The 19860-nt window shown below is 39.2% G+C and overlaps 1 protein-coding gene across 3 annotated transcripts in view; it reads right to left on the reverse strand.

The window, feature by feature from the left end:
* Positions 1-19860, reverse strand: part of MAPKAP1 (MAPK associated protein 1) — a 108556-nt gene that overhangs the window by 42019 nt on the left and 46677 nt on the right. For all 3 annotated transcript variants that reach the window (XM_075054797.1, XM_075054796.1, XM_075054798.1), the window contains 3 exons: positions 19085-19257; positions 13662-13838; positions 5122-5231 (listed from right to left, as the gene is read on the reverse strand). In XM_075054797.1, the coding sequence (XP_074910898.1) occupies positions 5122-5231; positions 13662-13838; positions 19085-19257 (460 nt within the window). The remainder of the gene's footprint in view (positions 1-5121; positions 5232-13661; positions 13839-19084; positions 19258-19860) is intronic.

Raw genomic sequence — 19860 nt, forward strand, 5'->3', positions numbered from 1 at the left:
TACCTTTTTTAGAAGTTAATATTAAGACTCTTACTGATTTCTAGGGAGCAGAATTATACAAAGTACTAAACCACCCAAATCTCCCCTTCTAAAAAGGCTTTTCAAGACTCCATTATTGTATCTGTCCAAAATCCAGACAGCACCATATCTGACATTTTCACTGATAAATTCAGGAAGAAAGAGAAGTTCTTATGCTCATGATTTCAAGCATGTGATTCCCTTTCTGTAGATCTGCCACATTGCAGACCAATTTTATATTTAAACTATCAGCTGCTGGAGTGCTCACAATGTTCAAAAACATTCTCAAAGAGATCTAGACATGGCAAGGTTATACAAAGCAATCCTTAAACTATCTGTGGATATTGGGGTTCTCCACAAGACCTTTATCCCAGCATCTCAGCACTGCCCAGGCCAACATGATATGCACAGCAAGGTCTCTGCAGCACTGAAGGGAGCTGTCAGCTTTTCTGCCCCCACTGCTGCAGCCCGCTGTGATTAGGGTATCTCCCCATCCTTAGCCTCTTTCTCTCCCATTCTGGCTATTTTGAGAAAACTCTCTTGCGTGAGAGGCGTCACCGAACCTTCCTCAAGGTGGTCCATCACTGGATTAGACCAGCCTCCTCTGGGAGCTCATTCCACAACCAAGAGTGTTTTATTTCCAGCTCTCACGTAAAATATGCATGGGCAATACATGCTGCTGAGCACGCAATAGGTTAAACAAATTGATGATAAAGTATTCTACTTAGTTATTTTTCATTACCATAAGAAAACATCAATTACATTTTCTATTTTATGAGTGTACACAAGGGAATCCATTACAATAACAGAGAGGTTGTATGACTGTTTTTGCTGCTTCTTTCCTAAGCAAAAAGAACAGTTAGTTTTTAAAGACAATGAAACCAGCCCAGAGAAAAGGCAGGCACACCAGCATATCTGCATAGACAGTTCCTATCCTGATTTATCCAGCCTGACTCCAACTAATTAAACATCTGCCTCAACAATTTCCTCTGCAGATTTATCTTCTCCAGTATGTAGCACTGACTGGATGTTACAGGCTTTTCCCTAACTTGCAGCCATTGCCACGTACTTCTTCCAGTTGGTTATTTGGGCACGTGGCAAGAGATGATACAGTATTCCCATTAACCCCCTGCTGCTGCCTGTTGTGGGACAGGTCACCAGGCTCCCAAAGCACGGCTTCAGTACAATCATGTCCTCTATGAAATGACTTAAGGGCTGCAGTTCTCTCAGCTATAACACATACAGGTTATTTTACCACCTGCATTTCCTGTTGATTGACTCAAAAATTATTATTTAAAAAAGGTCAGAGTTCATACATCTAAGGCAAAAGCCTTGCAACACTAAGAAAGGAAAACTGCAAGGAATGTGGAATAGTTTGAATAGTTTGCAATAATTTTATCTAACATAATATCTAAATAGAACTAGGTGCAATCAGAATATTGCTTCCATTTTCTTCCTGCCGCTTTCTATGAAACAAGGGTTATACCCCACTTCTATCTCCTTCTACTGACCGGTATCTTCCTGCAATAAATAATCTTTGGCTTAAAGTTAAAATACAGTTTATTTGGCTTTCGTCTTTTCAACAAAAGGGATTTTGAAATAAACACATTGGCATTTTTTACAAATGTAGTTCACACTACAGCTATGCGAATGCCGGTGCACGTGCTGAAACAGAATGTGGGGAAACCTGGGCTCCGCGCGACTCTTCGTCAAGAGAAACTTTCTGTCATTAACAGCCTTGTGCTCCAGGGGGTAGGCAAGGGCTGGTAGCTGCGAGGATGGTAATGGCACTTTTAAACAAAAATCAAAAATAGAGAAGCTCAGAAGGTCATCACCTCACAGAGGTGACTGACGCGTATGGATTTTCAGGAACTTGCGACTCAATAGCTTGTTGAAAAACCTGCTTGTAAGTTGCAGACTACTGGCTGAATAAAACAGAGAAAGCTAGTCTAGTGTTTTAGCCGTGGTCAAGCTGGAACATCTCCTTCCTGACTACACAACAAAAATTCTTCAATTTCTTCCTCACCCAAAAAAGCCAACCAAGATTTGCATTTTCCTACAAACACAGGACCAATTTGAAAAATATCATGTCAGTCAGTGGTGAAAATAGGTCAGAAAGCAATTTCTTATACAAGTACTTGGAAAGAGCATAAACCGTAAACATAATGAACTTGTTTGTCCTGTGAAGACTGGTCTGGAGGAATATTGAAAATGTGCAGAAAAGTTCATAGGCATTTCAGTTTCATTAAACTATTACAAAAGCTTTAAATAAACATGTTAAGTCTATTTTCGGTTAGTACTTTTTAAAAATCAGAACAATCAACTTAAAAGGAAGCATTGCTGAATGAGAAGAAATGCTTTTCTTAAATTATGTCTTATCTTTTATTCAGAACTTTGACATCCTAATCCACTGCTTAATAATGACTTGAAGTACAACGGCACAGGACCGTACTGTGCTAATAGTCTGATCTTAAATTCCATTTATCTATGCATCTCCCAGTGAAAGTTAAGGGGCATATCCACTCCAGATATGAAGAATCTGGTGGTAGATGAAGAACGATGACAAAATCCTTTCCTACCCCGGCTCCAGTCTATCCACGCCTCCTGCAATGGCATCCTAAGCCTGTCCTTTAGCCCAGGCAGCGTTTCCACCCGGCTCTGCTAATGGCAGCAGAAGGGACCGTGAAAGGCTTGTTTTGGATGCAGAGGGCAGCGCAAGCAAGAGGATCCCTCTGTGCAGACAGCTGCAATTTCTGCTGTTTTAAAGATGACAGGCAAGACCCTCCAAAACTCCACTACCTACCCCCCCCAAAGTGTGCTGACTGATGAATCACGGTTTTGGATAAGGGAAGTAACTGGGAATAAGGGAAGTTTTGAATAAGGGAAGATAATTTTCATTAAAAAAGTTTAATTTGTGGTTTACCAATTTAAGACATAAATACCTAATCTGAGAAGTCTCCTCACCCATGTGACACTATTACATGACAATTTCAATAATGCATTATGACTGCTTACCAACATTTAAAAAATAAAACAAAAAAAAGTATTTCATTTATGAAATTCAGTAAAATGGGAATTCAAGCAGAAACCTTTCCCTAGAGGGGTCACTCTTCTCGCAGTGACTCCAATTCATGAAGCTTACAACTGCAGGTCCTAATTCTGGACATACCTGTACACAACTGAAATCTGCAAGCAACACCAACTATTTCAAGAAATCCAATTACATGTTCAAAAGTAAACATACTTATAAGTAACCAAAAGGTTTTTAGTCGTGACTTCTACTGCGATTATATCCACGGCAGGGATGATGGTCATATCTCAAAAGAGGTGAGATGTCACATGGATAATTTATAAAAAGTAAATTGAAATGTTTTATTATACAATTAGAAAAAACCCCAAATAATACATACATGCTTATATACCGTTACTACAAAGGTTTCTGAGCAGAAGTGACAAGACAGTAGAATGTATTGGCTGAAGGAATAAAAGACAGGTCCATTCCATTTCTAAACTACTGAGCAAAATTAACAAAATAAAAGCAAAACCAAATTTCAAATGGACCAAGAGTGAAACATCTGTTATTCGAAGGAGGAAAGTAGTTTAAAGACTGAGCTAAGTGAATCCTTTAGCCACCTCCCTTCAGGGAAGAGAAATCTGACCCCAGGAAATAAATAAAAGTCACCCAAAAAGTGAACAAAAGAGGTGTTTGAAAAAAACAGAACACCATTCATCGCAGCTAACGACTTGTTCATTATGAGTGATGATGGATAAAGACTTCTCACGCTGAGATGAAATCAAGATTTATATGCATTGTTTCCTCTCCCAACTTGTGGGAAGATCATCATCATTTAATTCTATCTCTGCGGCCAGTGATGGGCATCCAGAGAGCTGGTTATCAAACGGCGCAGTCAGCTGGCAAAAGCCGAAACGTGCAGTTGGCACATCTGGACCGAGCCGCCACAGCCGAGGGTGAACAATGACTCCTGGCCAGCGGCCAAATTGCTGCAGACGCTGGCGGGTCTCATCTACAACCACCCCTACCAGCATCTCTCTCTCTCTCTCCCCCCCTCCCACCTTTTTTTTTTTTTTTTTTTTTTTTTACGAGAATCAGATTTTCATTGCTTCATTCAATTGCTCTCCTCTGCCATTTTTTACAGCTCTTATCGTTCCCTTGGAATATGGCCTTGAGACAGCTCATCCGTGTCCTTCACTGTGTTATCTCTTCTAACTTTTATTAAAACTTCAGCTCTCATCTGAAGATAGCTAATTAAATCCATGACAGATTATACACTCGTTTAAAAACTGCACTGAACTACTTTTTCTAAAGAGAACAGGGTTTATTTTCTTTTCCCATAGTTAAAACTAAGGATATATAAGGAGGTTTCATTCATTTACAAAGACAAGATCCTTATCTTTACCTAGTATATAGATAGGTTTATATTAAAGTTCCTTTGTTGCGTGACAAGACTCGGTGCAATTTCTCACAGTAATTATTTCCTTGTTGCTGGAAAGATCTCTCAGCCTTATACTTTTGAAATATATATACTAACGTATATGTGAATGCACATTTACACCCTGGAAAAACATTGCTCTAAAATATAAATGCAAGTACTATATTTTTAAGTGTTGATATGTCTTAACTATAAAAGTACTACTTTGACAACATTGCAGAAAGTAAATTTTTCTTTTTCACTACAAGTAACGATGAATCCTTTAAATTATTTAAAATCATACTAACCATCATTTTCTTACATAAATTAAAAGTGTACAAATTCTATCAAGGACTGATCTTACTGTACTTCCACCCATCATCTCAAATTACCACTAGCTGGACTTGAATGCAAATGGCTTTGTTATCATAAATAAATATTTGCAGTAATGGATATACTGCTCTGCAGCAAACATTATGCAGCTCCTCCACTGTCTGCTTTTTGCCAGTATCTAGAACACAAACCTGTGCACAGAACTGCTTTTGAGTGGTGCTGAAAATCACAATACCCACTGAAAAAAAAATTGAGCATCTTTCACAACAGTTAAAAAGAGATACAAAATATGCTCATGGAAAAACACCCTACCCTTCAGAAAATACGATAAATAACCCACCTGAGCCTCTCTGTGATCCCTTCCTTCTCTTTAAGGCCTTTTGTAAGATATCCTTCATGGTGACCTTCATACTGTCCACCTGAATAAGTGAGAATCCATGAGCAGCATTTCTGCAAGACAGATGCACATGCATTTTTACAAAATAATCATCATCAGGCAGCTCACTGCAATTTTCCTTAGTTTCAAGCAAAGGACTTGTTAGGCACAACAATTAACAAAGTTGTGCTGTAAAAGTAAGTTAAAAGGAGAAACTGAGCAAACTCCCTTAGGCAGAGACAAAAATGGATTGAGATTCAAGGTGTGTAAGGATTTTCCTAATTTATCTTTATTTTTGATCAATTTGTGTTCATCATTAAAAAAGAAAAATGAGCAAATGTACCTGCGGAGCTCCTCAACTACTCATTATTAAGTATCTGCTAGGCGTTTCACAGTGCATACAAGAGAAACAGTTTGCAATGTCATTTTCATACGTGTCCCGATGGCAGATGTAACAAATCATTAAGGAGAAGTGGAAGAACAACACTCAGAAATAACAGCAGCTTTTCAGCACTGTTCATGTACAGCATTATTTCAAACATAAGTAACGTGCTTTCTTTGGACACGTTTTTGTGACCATCATGGCACAAGATCTCCCAGAAAGGTTTCCGACAGCGGGGTACGTGTCCTGGCCATTGCCTGCTGGAGAGCCCACATTTGGGGAAACACCGCAAACAGCAGGGGGGTGGTCACGGAAGGTACCGCCAGGCAAATACTGGAAGTGGCATCACTGGGGAAGCAGAGGAGATGACAGTATAACAGAAGAGATACTGGATTAATATATCAGCAAATTTTGCCCCTTAGACCTTGCAGTCAATCTCTGCTCATGTCAGTAGATGTCACTGCAGACAGTTAGCACAGAAATTTGAGAGCTGCTAGGCACCCACAGGGAGAGATTTGCACTGCATGGAAAAAAACTGTTTTGCAAAGCTATTTAGACAGGAGGAGGAGCTTTGTATCTGGCAACTAGGAATTTTAATCAGGGAGTAGAGCTCTATATGAATATCACAGCTGGAATATTTTTGAAAGCAACTGGCAGTGAAAAGCAATCCAAGCAACACAATTACATCATTAAAAACAAGACCATATTACACATCACTTTAAGACACAAACGCTGGGAATACAAGTTTGAGTTCGGATCACTTCAGACGTGGCATCCCCAGCCCAGATGACTAAATGACATCTCCAAGCCCTCACCACACAGTAACACCTCCTCCCGGCCACTGGCTGCAGCGCAGACCCGGTGGCCAGCAAACTCCCTGCCTGGGCACGCACTGGCCACCGGCTTGCGGTCCTGCAGCTCGCTCGCGCTCTTCTCGTGCCTGTCGGAACGGCAAGCACATGCTGTTCCCTTTTACCCAGCTCACAGCACAGAGCTACCTTATTTACCCCAGTTAAGCTTTTCAGCTCAACATCATCTGCCAAGAGTGGCTGGAACAGGCTGAAGAGACAGTCAAGAAATCCACAACGGGTGGTCATTTTTGCATTACAAAAAATAAAAAAGCCTGCCACACTGTGAGTAAGGTATCAGATGGGTCTGTTTTCAGAGCATCCCCCAGCTCCTCGGGCAGCTCGCCCCACGGCAGACAGTCCCACAAGTCACTGGAATAAAACGGCGTTTCCTTCTCGTCAGCTGCGAGTTAGTCTCATCTGAATTTCATTCTCAATTCCCTTTGTTCCTGGCAAAATGAAACTGCCTAAAAGCCCCAAATTTATGTTCTCTAGACCATTTATTATTTATAACTCTATCTTACTCGTCTTCGAATATTCCCAACCTTTTCATGCATCTACTTTTTCCCTCTTTATTTCTGCCATGTGTTTAATACAGAAGGAACAGAACTGAGCCCACTACTCCACATGAGGGAGTACCATCCATGTCTGCAGTGGTGAGACTGCCATCCTCGGTACAGCCCAAGGATTCAGGGGGTTCGACTAATGCCATACAGCAATCACAGACCTTCCTAAACTCTTTACTGGTGAGCAAACCTTCCCTTAAGCTGCTACGGAGCCCTGCAACACGCATGAGCACCGCACAGTATCTTGCCCTTGCTCAGCAGCTTCCCGGTCGTCCACCTTCCTTCCTGAAGTCATTACAGCTCTAGTCTGAACTGACCTGCTGAGCTAAATTTAGTAGGTTTTTTAGAGTGAAAAACCTCTTCTACAATTATACTATAATTACAAAAAGGAAACTACCTTTGTGCTTTTATTTAAATGACACAATGTTTGTCAATGAAGCGCTAAAGAAAAGCCTTGCACACTGGACCCAACCATCAGAACACCGATTCAAAAGACATCTGGCGCCTTCAGGTAATTCATATAATGCTCTGCAATATGGAAAGAAGGTTTCCAGAGAACTGCAACCAAAATACAGGAAAATAAATTAAAATACTGCAGAAAAAAAACCCAACAGCAAAGGTGAGGAAAGTCTTCCAAAACCTTCTATGGCCAAAATGACTGCAGTCACAATTTTTTTTTTTTTTTTTTTTCTTTCTCCTTCAGTACAAAATGTTTTTCAAATGCGTTTTCCCACAAACAAAGCCAGGCTGCATCCTGGATCAGCCCCGCTTCCCGCTGGGCATGAAGCAACCGACAGCAATCGACCATGGCTGACCCAGCTCGGGGCTGCTCATACCAACACGTATCTGGAACCTCCTGAAAATGGAAGATTGTCTTTTGATTCCTGACACTTCAGCTGCTAAAGAGCACATGCTGCTGTTGATCCTGCGTGCATTTCAGGCCATCCCGACTTGGTCGATTCTTCCTATTGAGCAGCTGGCCTGAGAACTGTCAGACTAATTTTCCTGACACTCTATTACTAACTCATGCCTGAGCCATGGCCATTCTTTGCCTCAGAAGCTGGATCTCATCCCAGAACAATCTTTAAAAGTTTATTTTACTGATCAAAGCAAAATAAGAAAAAGCTCTGTGTTTTACTATATTTAGTGTGCTATCCAGTACGCGAGACTTTGGCAAGAGCAGTGAAATGTAAAGCGCACCCCGCATTTGTAAACTTTTGGATATTTGCTCTGGAACAGAGCCAGAGGGTCTGAAACGTCCGTCCCAGTTCAGACGCGTGATTCTCCCCTTCCTTTGCTCCGGCTCACTAAGCGTGCAGCGCTGTTTTTCTCTAACAATACAGCGCAGAACCTCAGTAACGACATTTTAGCACTCAGCAAACCCACAAATCTGCGCCGAGAGCAGATTTAAGCCCAGACCAAAGAGATTCTGCCGTCATCCTGGGGTCAGGCCAGCGTGTCAGAGCACATCTCCTGCGCCGCAGAGAAGGAGAAGCCCCGCGCCGTCCTCGGCACGCTGGAGCGCTGTCAAACAGGCAGGGAGTCTTGGAGCCACCCTCCACACTGGATCGCCTAAAACATCATCAATCTGCTGCAACCTGCCTTTATGTGAAAATAGCACAGTGAGGCTCTTCTGGAAGAAATACACACCCCAGCTCACCTTGCCAGCTTCCCAGTTATGCTCTGCATTGATAATGTGCATGGACTGTCCTCGCTCAACCTAATTCCAGCATATCCTTAATTACAATTATAAATTACACGTTTTAGCTTACTCTGCTAACGTGTGATACCTTTATTTTAAGTCAACACACTAGAAAACGGGACAGACAAGAAGATGCTATTCAATCAATTAAAACTGCTGCTTACAAATTGGAAGCCAAAGAAATTCCTTAGCTTGTATTTTCTGTCACTTTGCAAAAACATACCTGGGTGACAAGGTTAAATCAAGCAAAGGAAATCCCTGGCACTTATCATCCACAGGCATTACTGATAAATTGTGCAGTGGAGGAATAAAGGATTACCTTCTGTATTTTTTCATTACACTTTTCTTTTGTTACAGAATACATAAATCCATTGTGGCACAATGTAATATGTATCATCGTGCTACACCTGTGGACGTTTCATAACGGCTGCCATGTCTGTGCAGTCAGGAATGATAAGTGAACCACCCGTGAATGTTAATGATAGTGATCATTCTGCGGTAACTTGGCTTTCCATCTTCTTTTACAGCCTCAGTGCTGGAGCCAGGGTGGCAAGGTTCAGAAGAGGAAAAAGAAAACAACAGAAGAGGCAAGAGCTTCGGCAGGCTGACGCCGGGGTGTTGCCTGGGGGGGAAGATGCTCAGAGGCAGTGTGGAAACGGGCACTGTTTGTGCAACAAAATAAAACCCCAACACTTAAAGGACAAAAGGCTTCTGTTCTGAATGAGAAACAAACTTTTCCAAAAGCCGCCTTTCCAATCCGGAGCAATTTTTTAAAATTTATTTTCAATTTTTTTTTTTTTAACACTCAAGTGGAATTTATAGCACTTAAAGCTTGCTGCAAAAAATGGCTGGCATGGTTGAAAGTGTCTGTGAATGACCAAGAACAGTTTCCACTTGATCAGCACAAAGTCAAGTTAAGACTAAAAATCCCAGTTGACGCAATGTACTTAACTTAAGCTGGGTAATTTTTAAGACAAGTACACAGTGATATGAACCAGAATAACTATGCCAGCCACAATTTTTATTCTGAGCTCTAAATAATGTTGCTTTTGTTCATCTCAGGTTAGCCTTGGATAACTCTGCGCTCTTGAGTTTAATTGGCTATATTTTGACACTACTATAAGCTATCATTAGACACCCACCAAGTCAGCTTCCTGCTCTGACTCCTTTCTTGGGGTCCTACCCCTCCCTATTCACTATCCTGGGAGCCTACCTTCTGAACTTTGGCACCTACATTAACTCTCTTGAATTTGCATTTTATGAATATTCTAAAAGATACTGTAAATTACCTACACCCATGTAAAAACTGGTAACAGGCCTTTTGGGGAGTGCTTCTGTAATCTAAGTAAAAAACACATTTCAAAGCCTTGAATTGAATTTGTAAGTGTATTATGAAAGCCTGATATTTAAAAAATGTTTCAAACCTTAATCTATCAGGTATAGCAGAGGTGCTGCTTTGAAAAACACATATATAATAGTCAAAGCAATTTAAACATAATATCAAAACAGAAAAAAGGTGCTACAGAGCAGAGAAACTGTATGCCAAATTTAATCTGTGTGCCAACTGGCAGCTGAGCTACAACTCCTAGAAACACCATTAGATCGAGTATGTCAAGTTGCGATAATAAAATTTCCAAGGGAAAAAGCCCTAATGATAGTACAGCCTTACTTTAAGCTACCTTTGCTCAGAGTATTTCAGGTATTACTTCATCATCTCAAGAAGCCTGAATTTACATGAATGCAGCGCTTTGTTTGACTCCTCCTGACAAATCATACTCGACATCAAAGAGGGCTGTTTGCGAATGCCGTGTTTGACATTGGACAAAGTACTGCTTTCCACAACAGACATTTTCCAAAAACATAACTCGCTAGACTAATGGGCAGTTAGAAGCCAGAATGACTGCCCTCCGTCTTCTCCTTGTGTAACTTTGCCAGAGTCCTTGGAACTTGCCAAATTCGGTCATGCCTGCTTAGCTTGCTCGACTGATTGTGCCAGAAAAGAAAATAAGACACAGATGTATTTGAGCTCTTTGAGATGCCAGTAAGAGAGACAGCTAATGGCTTCATTTCGACCCTCCCCTACCAGCTGGGCACAGGTGGGGGGATAATGAGGTCCCTCTCCCTAATCAAACTCAATTATTTACTACTCTATATAGCCACAAAGACATTCACATTCAGCTCAGAATATAAAATGCACTGTGGGCTACTTCCAACCACCACCACTGGGTATTTATAACTAACTCAAGTGGCTAAGAGTTTGCCTTGGCAGGAGTTTAAGTGTATAAAGTTCTGCAAACTGTTTCTGCTCAAACATGTCCTGCTGAAACGGGGTCCCTGGCGAGGTTCCATAACTGTCAGCTCGGTAACTGCACAACATCTGAAAATATATCCAAGATGCAGGATGGGTGAAATCTGAAATAAAACACCATGCTTCATCATGAAGCTTCTCAGAGGCATCAACTTTTTTCAACAGTGATTCAATATTAATAAACATTACAAGTCACAAGCCTGACACAGCAGCAGCTGAAATACTTCAGCATGAAGAGGAAAAAAAGAGATGCAAAATATAAAAACACAATTACATGCACTAGTAGAACGACAGGGAAGGAAGAAGATGTAGAATTTACAACAAATCCCTACAAAAATAAGACAGCACACACACTTAAAGTCACAGAAGTAACAATCTTTTGATCAAGTGATGATCAAGTATTGTCTATTCTAGGGGACACATTAAAAATTCTAATTTAACTCTATTTACAAATAACTACTTACACAGGAAGTACAAGCAATTTCGAATTAACATGTGCTCTCAGAAAAGCACTACTTCTTATGATGCAGTTCTATTTCTAATCAGCAGGACCTCCCAAGTTAGAAGTAAGGTGCTCACATGAGCACAAATTATGTTAAAGCAAAAGATTTCACGTTTCTTTTGCAGGATTTGCAGCTGGACCTTAAATCCTGCTCAAGCACCAGTCAGAGAACTGCTGGTTCTCTGGCCAGGATCCTGCTGAAATCTCTGGGCTCCACACAGGAACACTGGTTCCACCTCTTCCGACCTAACGTCCAAAATCGAAGACCAGATTTGTTCATTGCATTTAAAATACCAATCCCTATTTATGTACTGAGTACAGGCAACAGGAGTTTAGGTAGGAGGCAGTTGAGAAAGAAAGGGGACTTTTTCCAGATGAGAAATCATCAACAATTTAGAATCTTCTTAACTGGTCTACCTGCAATAAACGCTTGTGATCCTTTATGATTGCATGGAATTAGAATAGAATTTTCTATAAGCCTGCTGGTATTTTTCTGGGGATACTGAAAATGCAGGACTATCTTGAAAATAAAACAACCATAGAATCATAAAATTTTAAAAAATCAAATTCATGGCAATAGCATTGACTTTAGAGAAATGGATGCAGGTGAAAGAGATATTCCCTCTTTCAGATAAAACACACAGCATTCTTCAGTCAGGTGGAAGGCAGTAAATATTCTGCAGTTCCACAGGCAGAAAAGTCAGTTGCCTGGCTCAACTGCGTGACTGTAACCTGCATAAACCAAAAATGGACCCTGTAAAAGGACTGGAGAGACTGCTTCATTTCCTCCCTGTATCAGCTTCCACATGACTGCATCCAGTTCAGCACAGCTGAATATGTTTACCTTGAACAACTTATTTGTAAATACTGTGGACAGAATATTTTATTTTCCAGTGACCTAATGCAGTGGAATAAAGTGAATGGGCCTTTGGGAAAAACATGTGGAATTTCTGAAAATTTCTTTCAGTAGGATGCTTTAGAACATCTCCAGAAAACACAGTACACAATAAAGAATATAAAAGTGTAATTAAAGAGGTCGGAATTTTCTTTTAAAAGTCTGATTATTCAAAACTGGAAGCAGCTGTATGGCTATGAAATGTAAGTAATCCTTTATAAATTAAGAAATGCCCAATAACCAAGAAAACCCTATTAGAATTTCCATTTCAAGAGATCCAAATATGAAATATTTTTCCCAAGTAAGAACTGACTTATGCTAATAGTATTTTGTTACAGTAATTAAGGCCTTCTGATGGTATAAAAGATTTTTCAGTCACAAGTAAAGAAAAAGAAAAGGGATCAAGCACAGTATATATCACTCAAACACTAATTCACTGACAATGATATAGCAAATTCTTCCTGAGCTACAAACCTGAGAGCTTCACGTTTCAGTGGCGGATGGGGTCTTCCTCTTCAAAATTCTTCTGGACTTTAGATTGGCATGTCCAGTCCTATTCTAACTGGCATGCTTATTTACTGGTCACTTCTCTACTCAATCACTGCATTGTTATTAATACACCCTGCAACTATTTGTATTTAAAATTATTTGCTTTTCAGTCCACTGACCAGTCTTAAAATGCAAGTTTACTACTTTGTCTGTCAGGCTTTGAAAGAAGATTTTGAAGTCTCTCATATGTGGAATACCCAAACACCATGATTACACTTTTTTTTCCTGCTAAAATTCAATACATTTTCCCAAAATAATTAAAAAGTCACTAGCAAGATCAGTTCTTAATACCTGTTGAAAATATGAATAACTTTATGATTTTCACTCTCTGAAGCTACTATATACATTATTTCATTTATTATTCAGAACATATTTTTCATGAATATGCAGCATGGCTGGAGAAAAATGAAGATTATGAGCTCAGACTTTGTGTAAATTCCAAATATTTACTAGCGGGAGTGCAACAGTTCAATGTTCTCCACTAATCATATAAAGAAGGGCTTATTTTCTTCTCTGTAGTTTTAGACTTCCAATGATGGGCTCACCCAAGCCGCTGCCAGCAACATTTACTTTCCTACCTGCCTTGTGACAAGCCCTGGAGCAGGGCATCGTCTGCAGAGAACCGCGAATACACACGCCCCCTGAACTTTGCTAAATTCAGATGAAGAAAACTAGAGAGGAAAAAAGATGTGGAGGTGGCAGGGACACCCAGATGTTTCCCAGTGACTGAGAAAGTTCGCATCCATACTCACATGCGCACAAAGAGCGACTGTTTTGCTGCCAGGCCGGGAGAAGAGTACTTTTCAACCAGCGCCAGAGTGCTGAAGCCAAACTTGTGAATGGGCTCATTGGAATCCAAGGGTGGAAAATCTGTGTCAACCTCACCGTCATCCTCAGCAATATGGAGACAGTAGGCATTGACGTTGTCGCTGAAACAAAGACAAAACAAGTTTATTCAGAGGGAAGCTAGACAACCAATTCAGTTCAGTCAATCAATACCAGTCACTAAATGCTGTAGAAAACAAATCAGCAGACACACCTATTACAGGATTAATATACTTAAAAGCCGCTGATGGCATACATATAAATATGTCCCAACAAAGTTCCAACATATCTTGCTACCACAACCATGTGGTAATTCAAAAAAACCCCCAAAACCTCAGAGTAAAGCAGTGAGTCTTACTTAATCATTAACTGAACTGCAAGCAAAATACTGACAGTGATTAAAATACACTAAAGTCTATAAAAGTTCATGACTTCATAAAGCTGGAAGTAGTATTTCTCCATTTGTGAAAATTTATTTATTTTACAGATAAAGACCATTACATTTTAGAATTAAAAGACAAACCAGCAGTGTCTGTCTGTCTTTCATAGATCAAGCAACTGTGAAAGTTTACTGAATGTAGGCTTGAAAAGCAGAGAATGCTCTCAGGCAGGTGAACAGTGTAATGAACCACAGGAAAAGTAAAAAGTCTGTTCAACACAGTAGCAATGATTAGTAGAAAAGCTACCTTTTCTAAATATCTAAGAAGTCCAGTCACTAAGAGCAGTTAAAAATTAGTACAGACAAACAAGCAGGACTAAGTGACACAGAAAGTTTTAAACAGATACAGTGTGAAGAAAATATGAGAGAAAAATTTAAGCCTCTTTCTTTCCACATATGAAAGCCCATAGGGAAATAGTTACCTATATATACCAAACAGGTATTAATCACATCTTCCTAATATTAAAATCCATTTAAAATGTTAGTATTGAAATTATTGACCTGAAACTAAGTATTCTTTCTTATTGTAAATCCGCCAGCATTCAGGCATTTTCCACAGCCATGAAGTATAGCTTGAATGTTCACGTGGCAGTGTGTTTCTAAACTCTGCAGTTTAAATTTGGAGTTTTAATTGCATGATTGATGCTTAAATTAATTAATTGCAAAGTGTATGCTAATTGTTTAATTGGTTGCTTGATCTATATAGATCATTTTTTGAATTAAATGAGTTGATTTACAAAGTTTATTGATTGGATGTGACAATGAATTATTTCACTGACTACCTGATTTGCAATTTTCTCAATTAATTCACAAACCTTTGGTTGCAACTGTGCTTTACTGAGAGTGCTTAGTCCAGGTGATCTATATGCACCTTGCCATGACTAAGACATTTATTATATAAAACAGGTAATAATGATGCATTACTATTAACATAAGCTGTAAATTTGCGAACAAAAAGGTAATCCAGCGATGTTTATCACTATGAATTTTGAAAATTCTGCAATACTACTAAAGAAACTTTCATGAGCCTCTAGACTGTTATAAAGAACTGGAACATTGCTGTAGAATTAATTTTTAACTTCTTCAAGAGCGCTTAAGTAACTTTTAGGGGAACTGGTGAAAGGTAGCGCTGGGAAGAGAATTCGTACAGCACCAGGGTTCTGACAACCAGAGAAAGCCTACAGCTGGGAGGTTGTGTGGTTTGCATGGTTGCCAGGCTTTTTAGGAACAAGCTAAACAAAAAGGCTGCAAATAATATAGATACAGCTGATCCTGCTTATGTAATGAGAAAGACCTGGCATGGTTTTTGGGTCCTTCTCTTATTCTATTTAGATTTCTGCGAATACGGACACCAAGCTCTGCATGCTCATTCTGCCCAGTTCAACATAACTCAAAAGTCACCCCACGCTATGAGACTTTCCAGTCTGACCAGTCACCTGATGCCCATCTTCCCACAGCTGTGGTCTGTGCTGTCCACTGCTGATTGTCTAACCTATTTGTTTGACAGAATTCTTCTGTGTGTGCACTTAAAGCTCCGTATAAATAAAGTTAACATTTTCATTTGGTACTTGATACATTTGCATAATTCTCATTAAAGCTAGAGGAACATACAGATACGCAGGCAACAGAACAAATTCAGTGCTGTCTCAAAGCAGTCCAAGTGCCAAAAAAAGGTGGTGGTGACAGCAACTTATCTTCCATCAATTATACTGAAGATACACAATGTCAGCTGAATCCCATAAATTAAAGGGGTTACAAATGTCTTCAAACATGGAGTGGGTTCCTGAACATTTACACAGATTAAGTCACAATCTGTTGAAAAAACAAGTCCAACAGGTAAAACTGTTCTGCATTTTGAACCTCCACCAGGATGAGATCAAAGTCCTGAACTTTAGGCTTCAAATTACAAGGTTCAAAGTCTTGAGAATCCGAGTTTGCTATGGACAGAATATAAAAGTTAAGTACAACAACTGACAGATGTAGTAGCATTCTTAACTTCTAAAAATAGGAAGTTTATTTGAATTTTGCATCTCACTATTAACTTATTCCTAGAAAGAGATTTTGTTTATTTTTTCAGGCGGAATCATTACAGCACATCTGTCAGTGGTTGGCAAGAGAATGGTCCACTGGGTTATGACCAAAGTTCAGATGTAAGAGGCCAGGAACAGGGCTGCTAACACTGTCAGTGGTTCCTCTTATCAAGACACTGAATAGAGACAAATATAATACAATTATAATAAAAAAGGCAGCCTAACTGAATACAAAATGTTCTCAAAGCTGTCAACTAGTACTCACTCACTTCAGACTCTTACATCTACCTTTTAGGAAAAAGAATTAGGCAGTAATATATTCTTTTCCTAAAGACAGAGGGGTTGTTTCTCCTAATTACAAAGTCTACAACCTCCTCATTATTCTCGTTATGTTACTAGTAGGTATATTTGTCATTCTGCATGCGTTGTGTATCAGATTTGAAGCATTCTCTGTATGTCTTTTAGTGCAGTGTCACAATGATACCAATTTTCTCTTTTTATACTCTAAACTGACTATATCAGGAATAAACAGCAAATGTAGAAGTGCAACCTACACAAGCTCTTTCCTTATTTGGAAATGATGAGAATTAGTTTACAGTTAAATCAATCCTTGCTACAGGACTGGCAGTCAGCAATGCTAAAAAAAGATGATGGAGACATGAGAAATAATTAACAACTACACAAGAAAACAAACTTGTTGGAATCTGGAGGCTCTGCCCCTTCCTCTTAAGCATTTCTACCCAGGTTTTCAATTGCTGCTGTTAGACTGTTGTTGGGAACTCATGCCTCCATTATTTATTTTATTATTTCTGTCCTGAGATTTGATCACATTAGACAGCCTCCTTGGTCATGATCACTCTTTGACACATCATAACATCTTATCCTTCAAGGCAAAGAGTGAAATTCATTTCCTTCCACTGCTGATTTTTGCTGTGGGCAATGATGTTTCATGGAATACCTCTACTCATGGGTGTTGTTCCATTTGAGATGTGTTGTGCTCCTGAAAAATATACATGTGTCCAAAGATTGACATTAGTGGTGTCTTACTAAAAAATAAGCTAATCATACACAAAGGACACTTTTTTGAACTTATGATATAACAAACAAATTAATAAAAGCAAATTATTTGCAGATGGTGCCATTTCATTTTATATTTCTTCTTCAGTGTAAAAAAATGACAAATCAAACTGAAGCGTTTAACCTCTGAATCATCTCATATGTCTGTTGAGAAGAGCTAAGGGAAATCCTATATCCAAGGCAACAATATCCATGAAAATGTTTTCAAGAGGGGCTGCTTTTCTGTGTTGCTGCATATCTACTGAACAGAAATCAACTAATCCTAAAAAGGGGCAGTTTAAGGGACCTCTCGGCACCTCCCTTTCCCCCTTACAACAGCACTACAACAGAAGAGAAGACTATTGAGTCTGCAAATACTTCTGAAAAATGCTGAAAGAGCAAACTGTAAAATTCAGTACCAAAGAACCCCAAACATTCATCAAATATTCCAGGAACAACAACAAAGAGAAAATTGGCTCATACAGAAAAAACCCAAACAAAACTGTTAACCTTCTTTGCACCACGAAAGTCACCCGCTAGAATCTGTTACTAGTAACTCTATAATAAACCATTTTAAGTTCTTATTTTATGTTCTATGACCCAGCAAAAACTGAAGTATTTTACAGAACTGTTTTAAAACCAAAGTTACTCAGATGAGTGGCTCTGAAGTACCTGTTTTATGTACCTTATGTCACCTACCATGATAAAGTAATGGCTTTTACTAAACAACACTAGTTCTCCAGCACAGCAAATCCAATCCATTATTTAGTCACAGAAATCTTAGGGGCAGAATTCTTTCACAATGAAAACGTAAGCAATGATTACCAAAGATACTGAAAAACCCATTGATTAACCGAAGCTAAAATTTTTGAGGACAAGACAGATGTTGCTCTTTACAGCAAAGAGCCAACATGACTGAGGTCAAAGACTTGTAGAAATTATAAAACACTGCATGACAGAGGTTTTTTTAATTGAAGAATGCAATTTTATTCACAATTTCAAAGAAAGATGGTATTTATTTTCTTTTCTGGAACCTTATTTGCATATCTTTATGTTAGTGATATCTCCAGGATGATAACCTGGAGAGGAAAGCACCTTTAGCCTGTATACCTGTCAATTCTTAGAAAACCAGAAACATTTTAACATGTGTATAATGAATTAAAGTCTTTATGTCAGCAAAAATGACAGCAGAAAGCAAGTAAGTGATAATGCTGAAGTTCTATGGCAGAATTCTGACTTGTTTTCAGGTGTACTCACTATGGTTAAAAGCTGTTCTATGGTTTCAGGAGAACACTAACAGTACTTCCAAGACACACTGTCACCCAGTACAGCAACTCCTCTCTCTATGAATCTGTAGGAGGAACCGGTACCGCGCAGACAAAACAGAGTCAGGATCTGGGTACCTTCTCTCAGGACAAACAAGAGAAGGAGTTACAGATGAGTTCTGGATTTTACGTGACACCCTTGTGAACTTAGCCATTAAGAACACTACCAAAATATAGATGCGATATAAAATAAAAAACGTCTCTGTGACACCAAAAGAGATAAGATTTATATTATTTTTACATAGAGCATTTTGAAATTATGATTCATTTACAGATTCGTGGTTTCATATGCTTATCATTATACAGTACCCAGTAGTTTAATTGAAAGAGAAATGGATATAGATGCACGTGTACTGCTCAAAAGGAAATACTGATAAATGTGTAGGTGGTTTCTCTAGGATTTATCTATAAAAACATTGACATGGCAATCCATTTTGTTATGCAAAAAGGCTGCAGAGGAGAAAATTAGAGATCAAGAGGTAGTAAAGAAAGAACATTACTTCAGTTTTGGTTCTCGTCCCTCACTTGTATATTGCCAGCATATTAGTCCAATCAGGTCATGCACCTTGGCATTTGCTATCGTCACAACTGTCATGGGCTGTAGTTTGTCTTGGCTTGTGTGCAGTGGGAGGTAGACATCAATTTTTTTGGTTGCCGTTGTACCAACATGACCCTGTCAAGAAAATATATTTCATTAGAATGTATTAAAAAAAAAAAGGTATGACAGAGCTAATACAAAATCTGGTGCAGATGGGATTCTTTTCAGTAGAAAGATTAAAATACACTGCTACAATTTAAAATTGGAAGAAGCTTGAACGTTTAAATTCAAATTCTTTCACTGCTGTTTAATGTATCTGTAAAAATGATATGAAATATTTGGCAACGATTTCACAGATTTCCATAAAGAGTCTGAACTTCGCTGCAAGATCCCATGTTCTTGCAGGATCAAAAAAAACAAAAAAAAAACAAAAAAAAAAAAGGGAGGCGGGGGGGACAGGGAAGAAGAGAGAACTGACAAGCCTACCTAAAACCTCAGACTCGCTAGTATTAAATGCTGGTGGAAAAACATTACCTTTGTTTCTACGTTTCTTCTTTCTTCTGTAGTTCTTTCCCACTATTTGAAAAGCTCACTTCCCTCAAGTGCAAAACTACCAACTTACCGTGCCTTATTCCTCCAGCTAGCACTCCCTCTCTGGTACCTGGGCACAGGCGAGGCATCTTCTGCAGCAGTACCAAAGCAGCCTGTCTCATCGCCAGTTACTCTAGTTCTGGGACA

This window comes from Buteo buteo, chromosome 23, assembly GCF_964188355.1.
Source record: "Buteo buteo chromosome 23, bButBut1.hap1.1, whole genome shotgun sequence".
Lineage (NCBI taxonomy): Eukaryota > Metazoa > Chordata > Aves > Accipitriformes > Accipitridae > Buteo > Buteo buteo.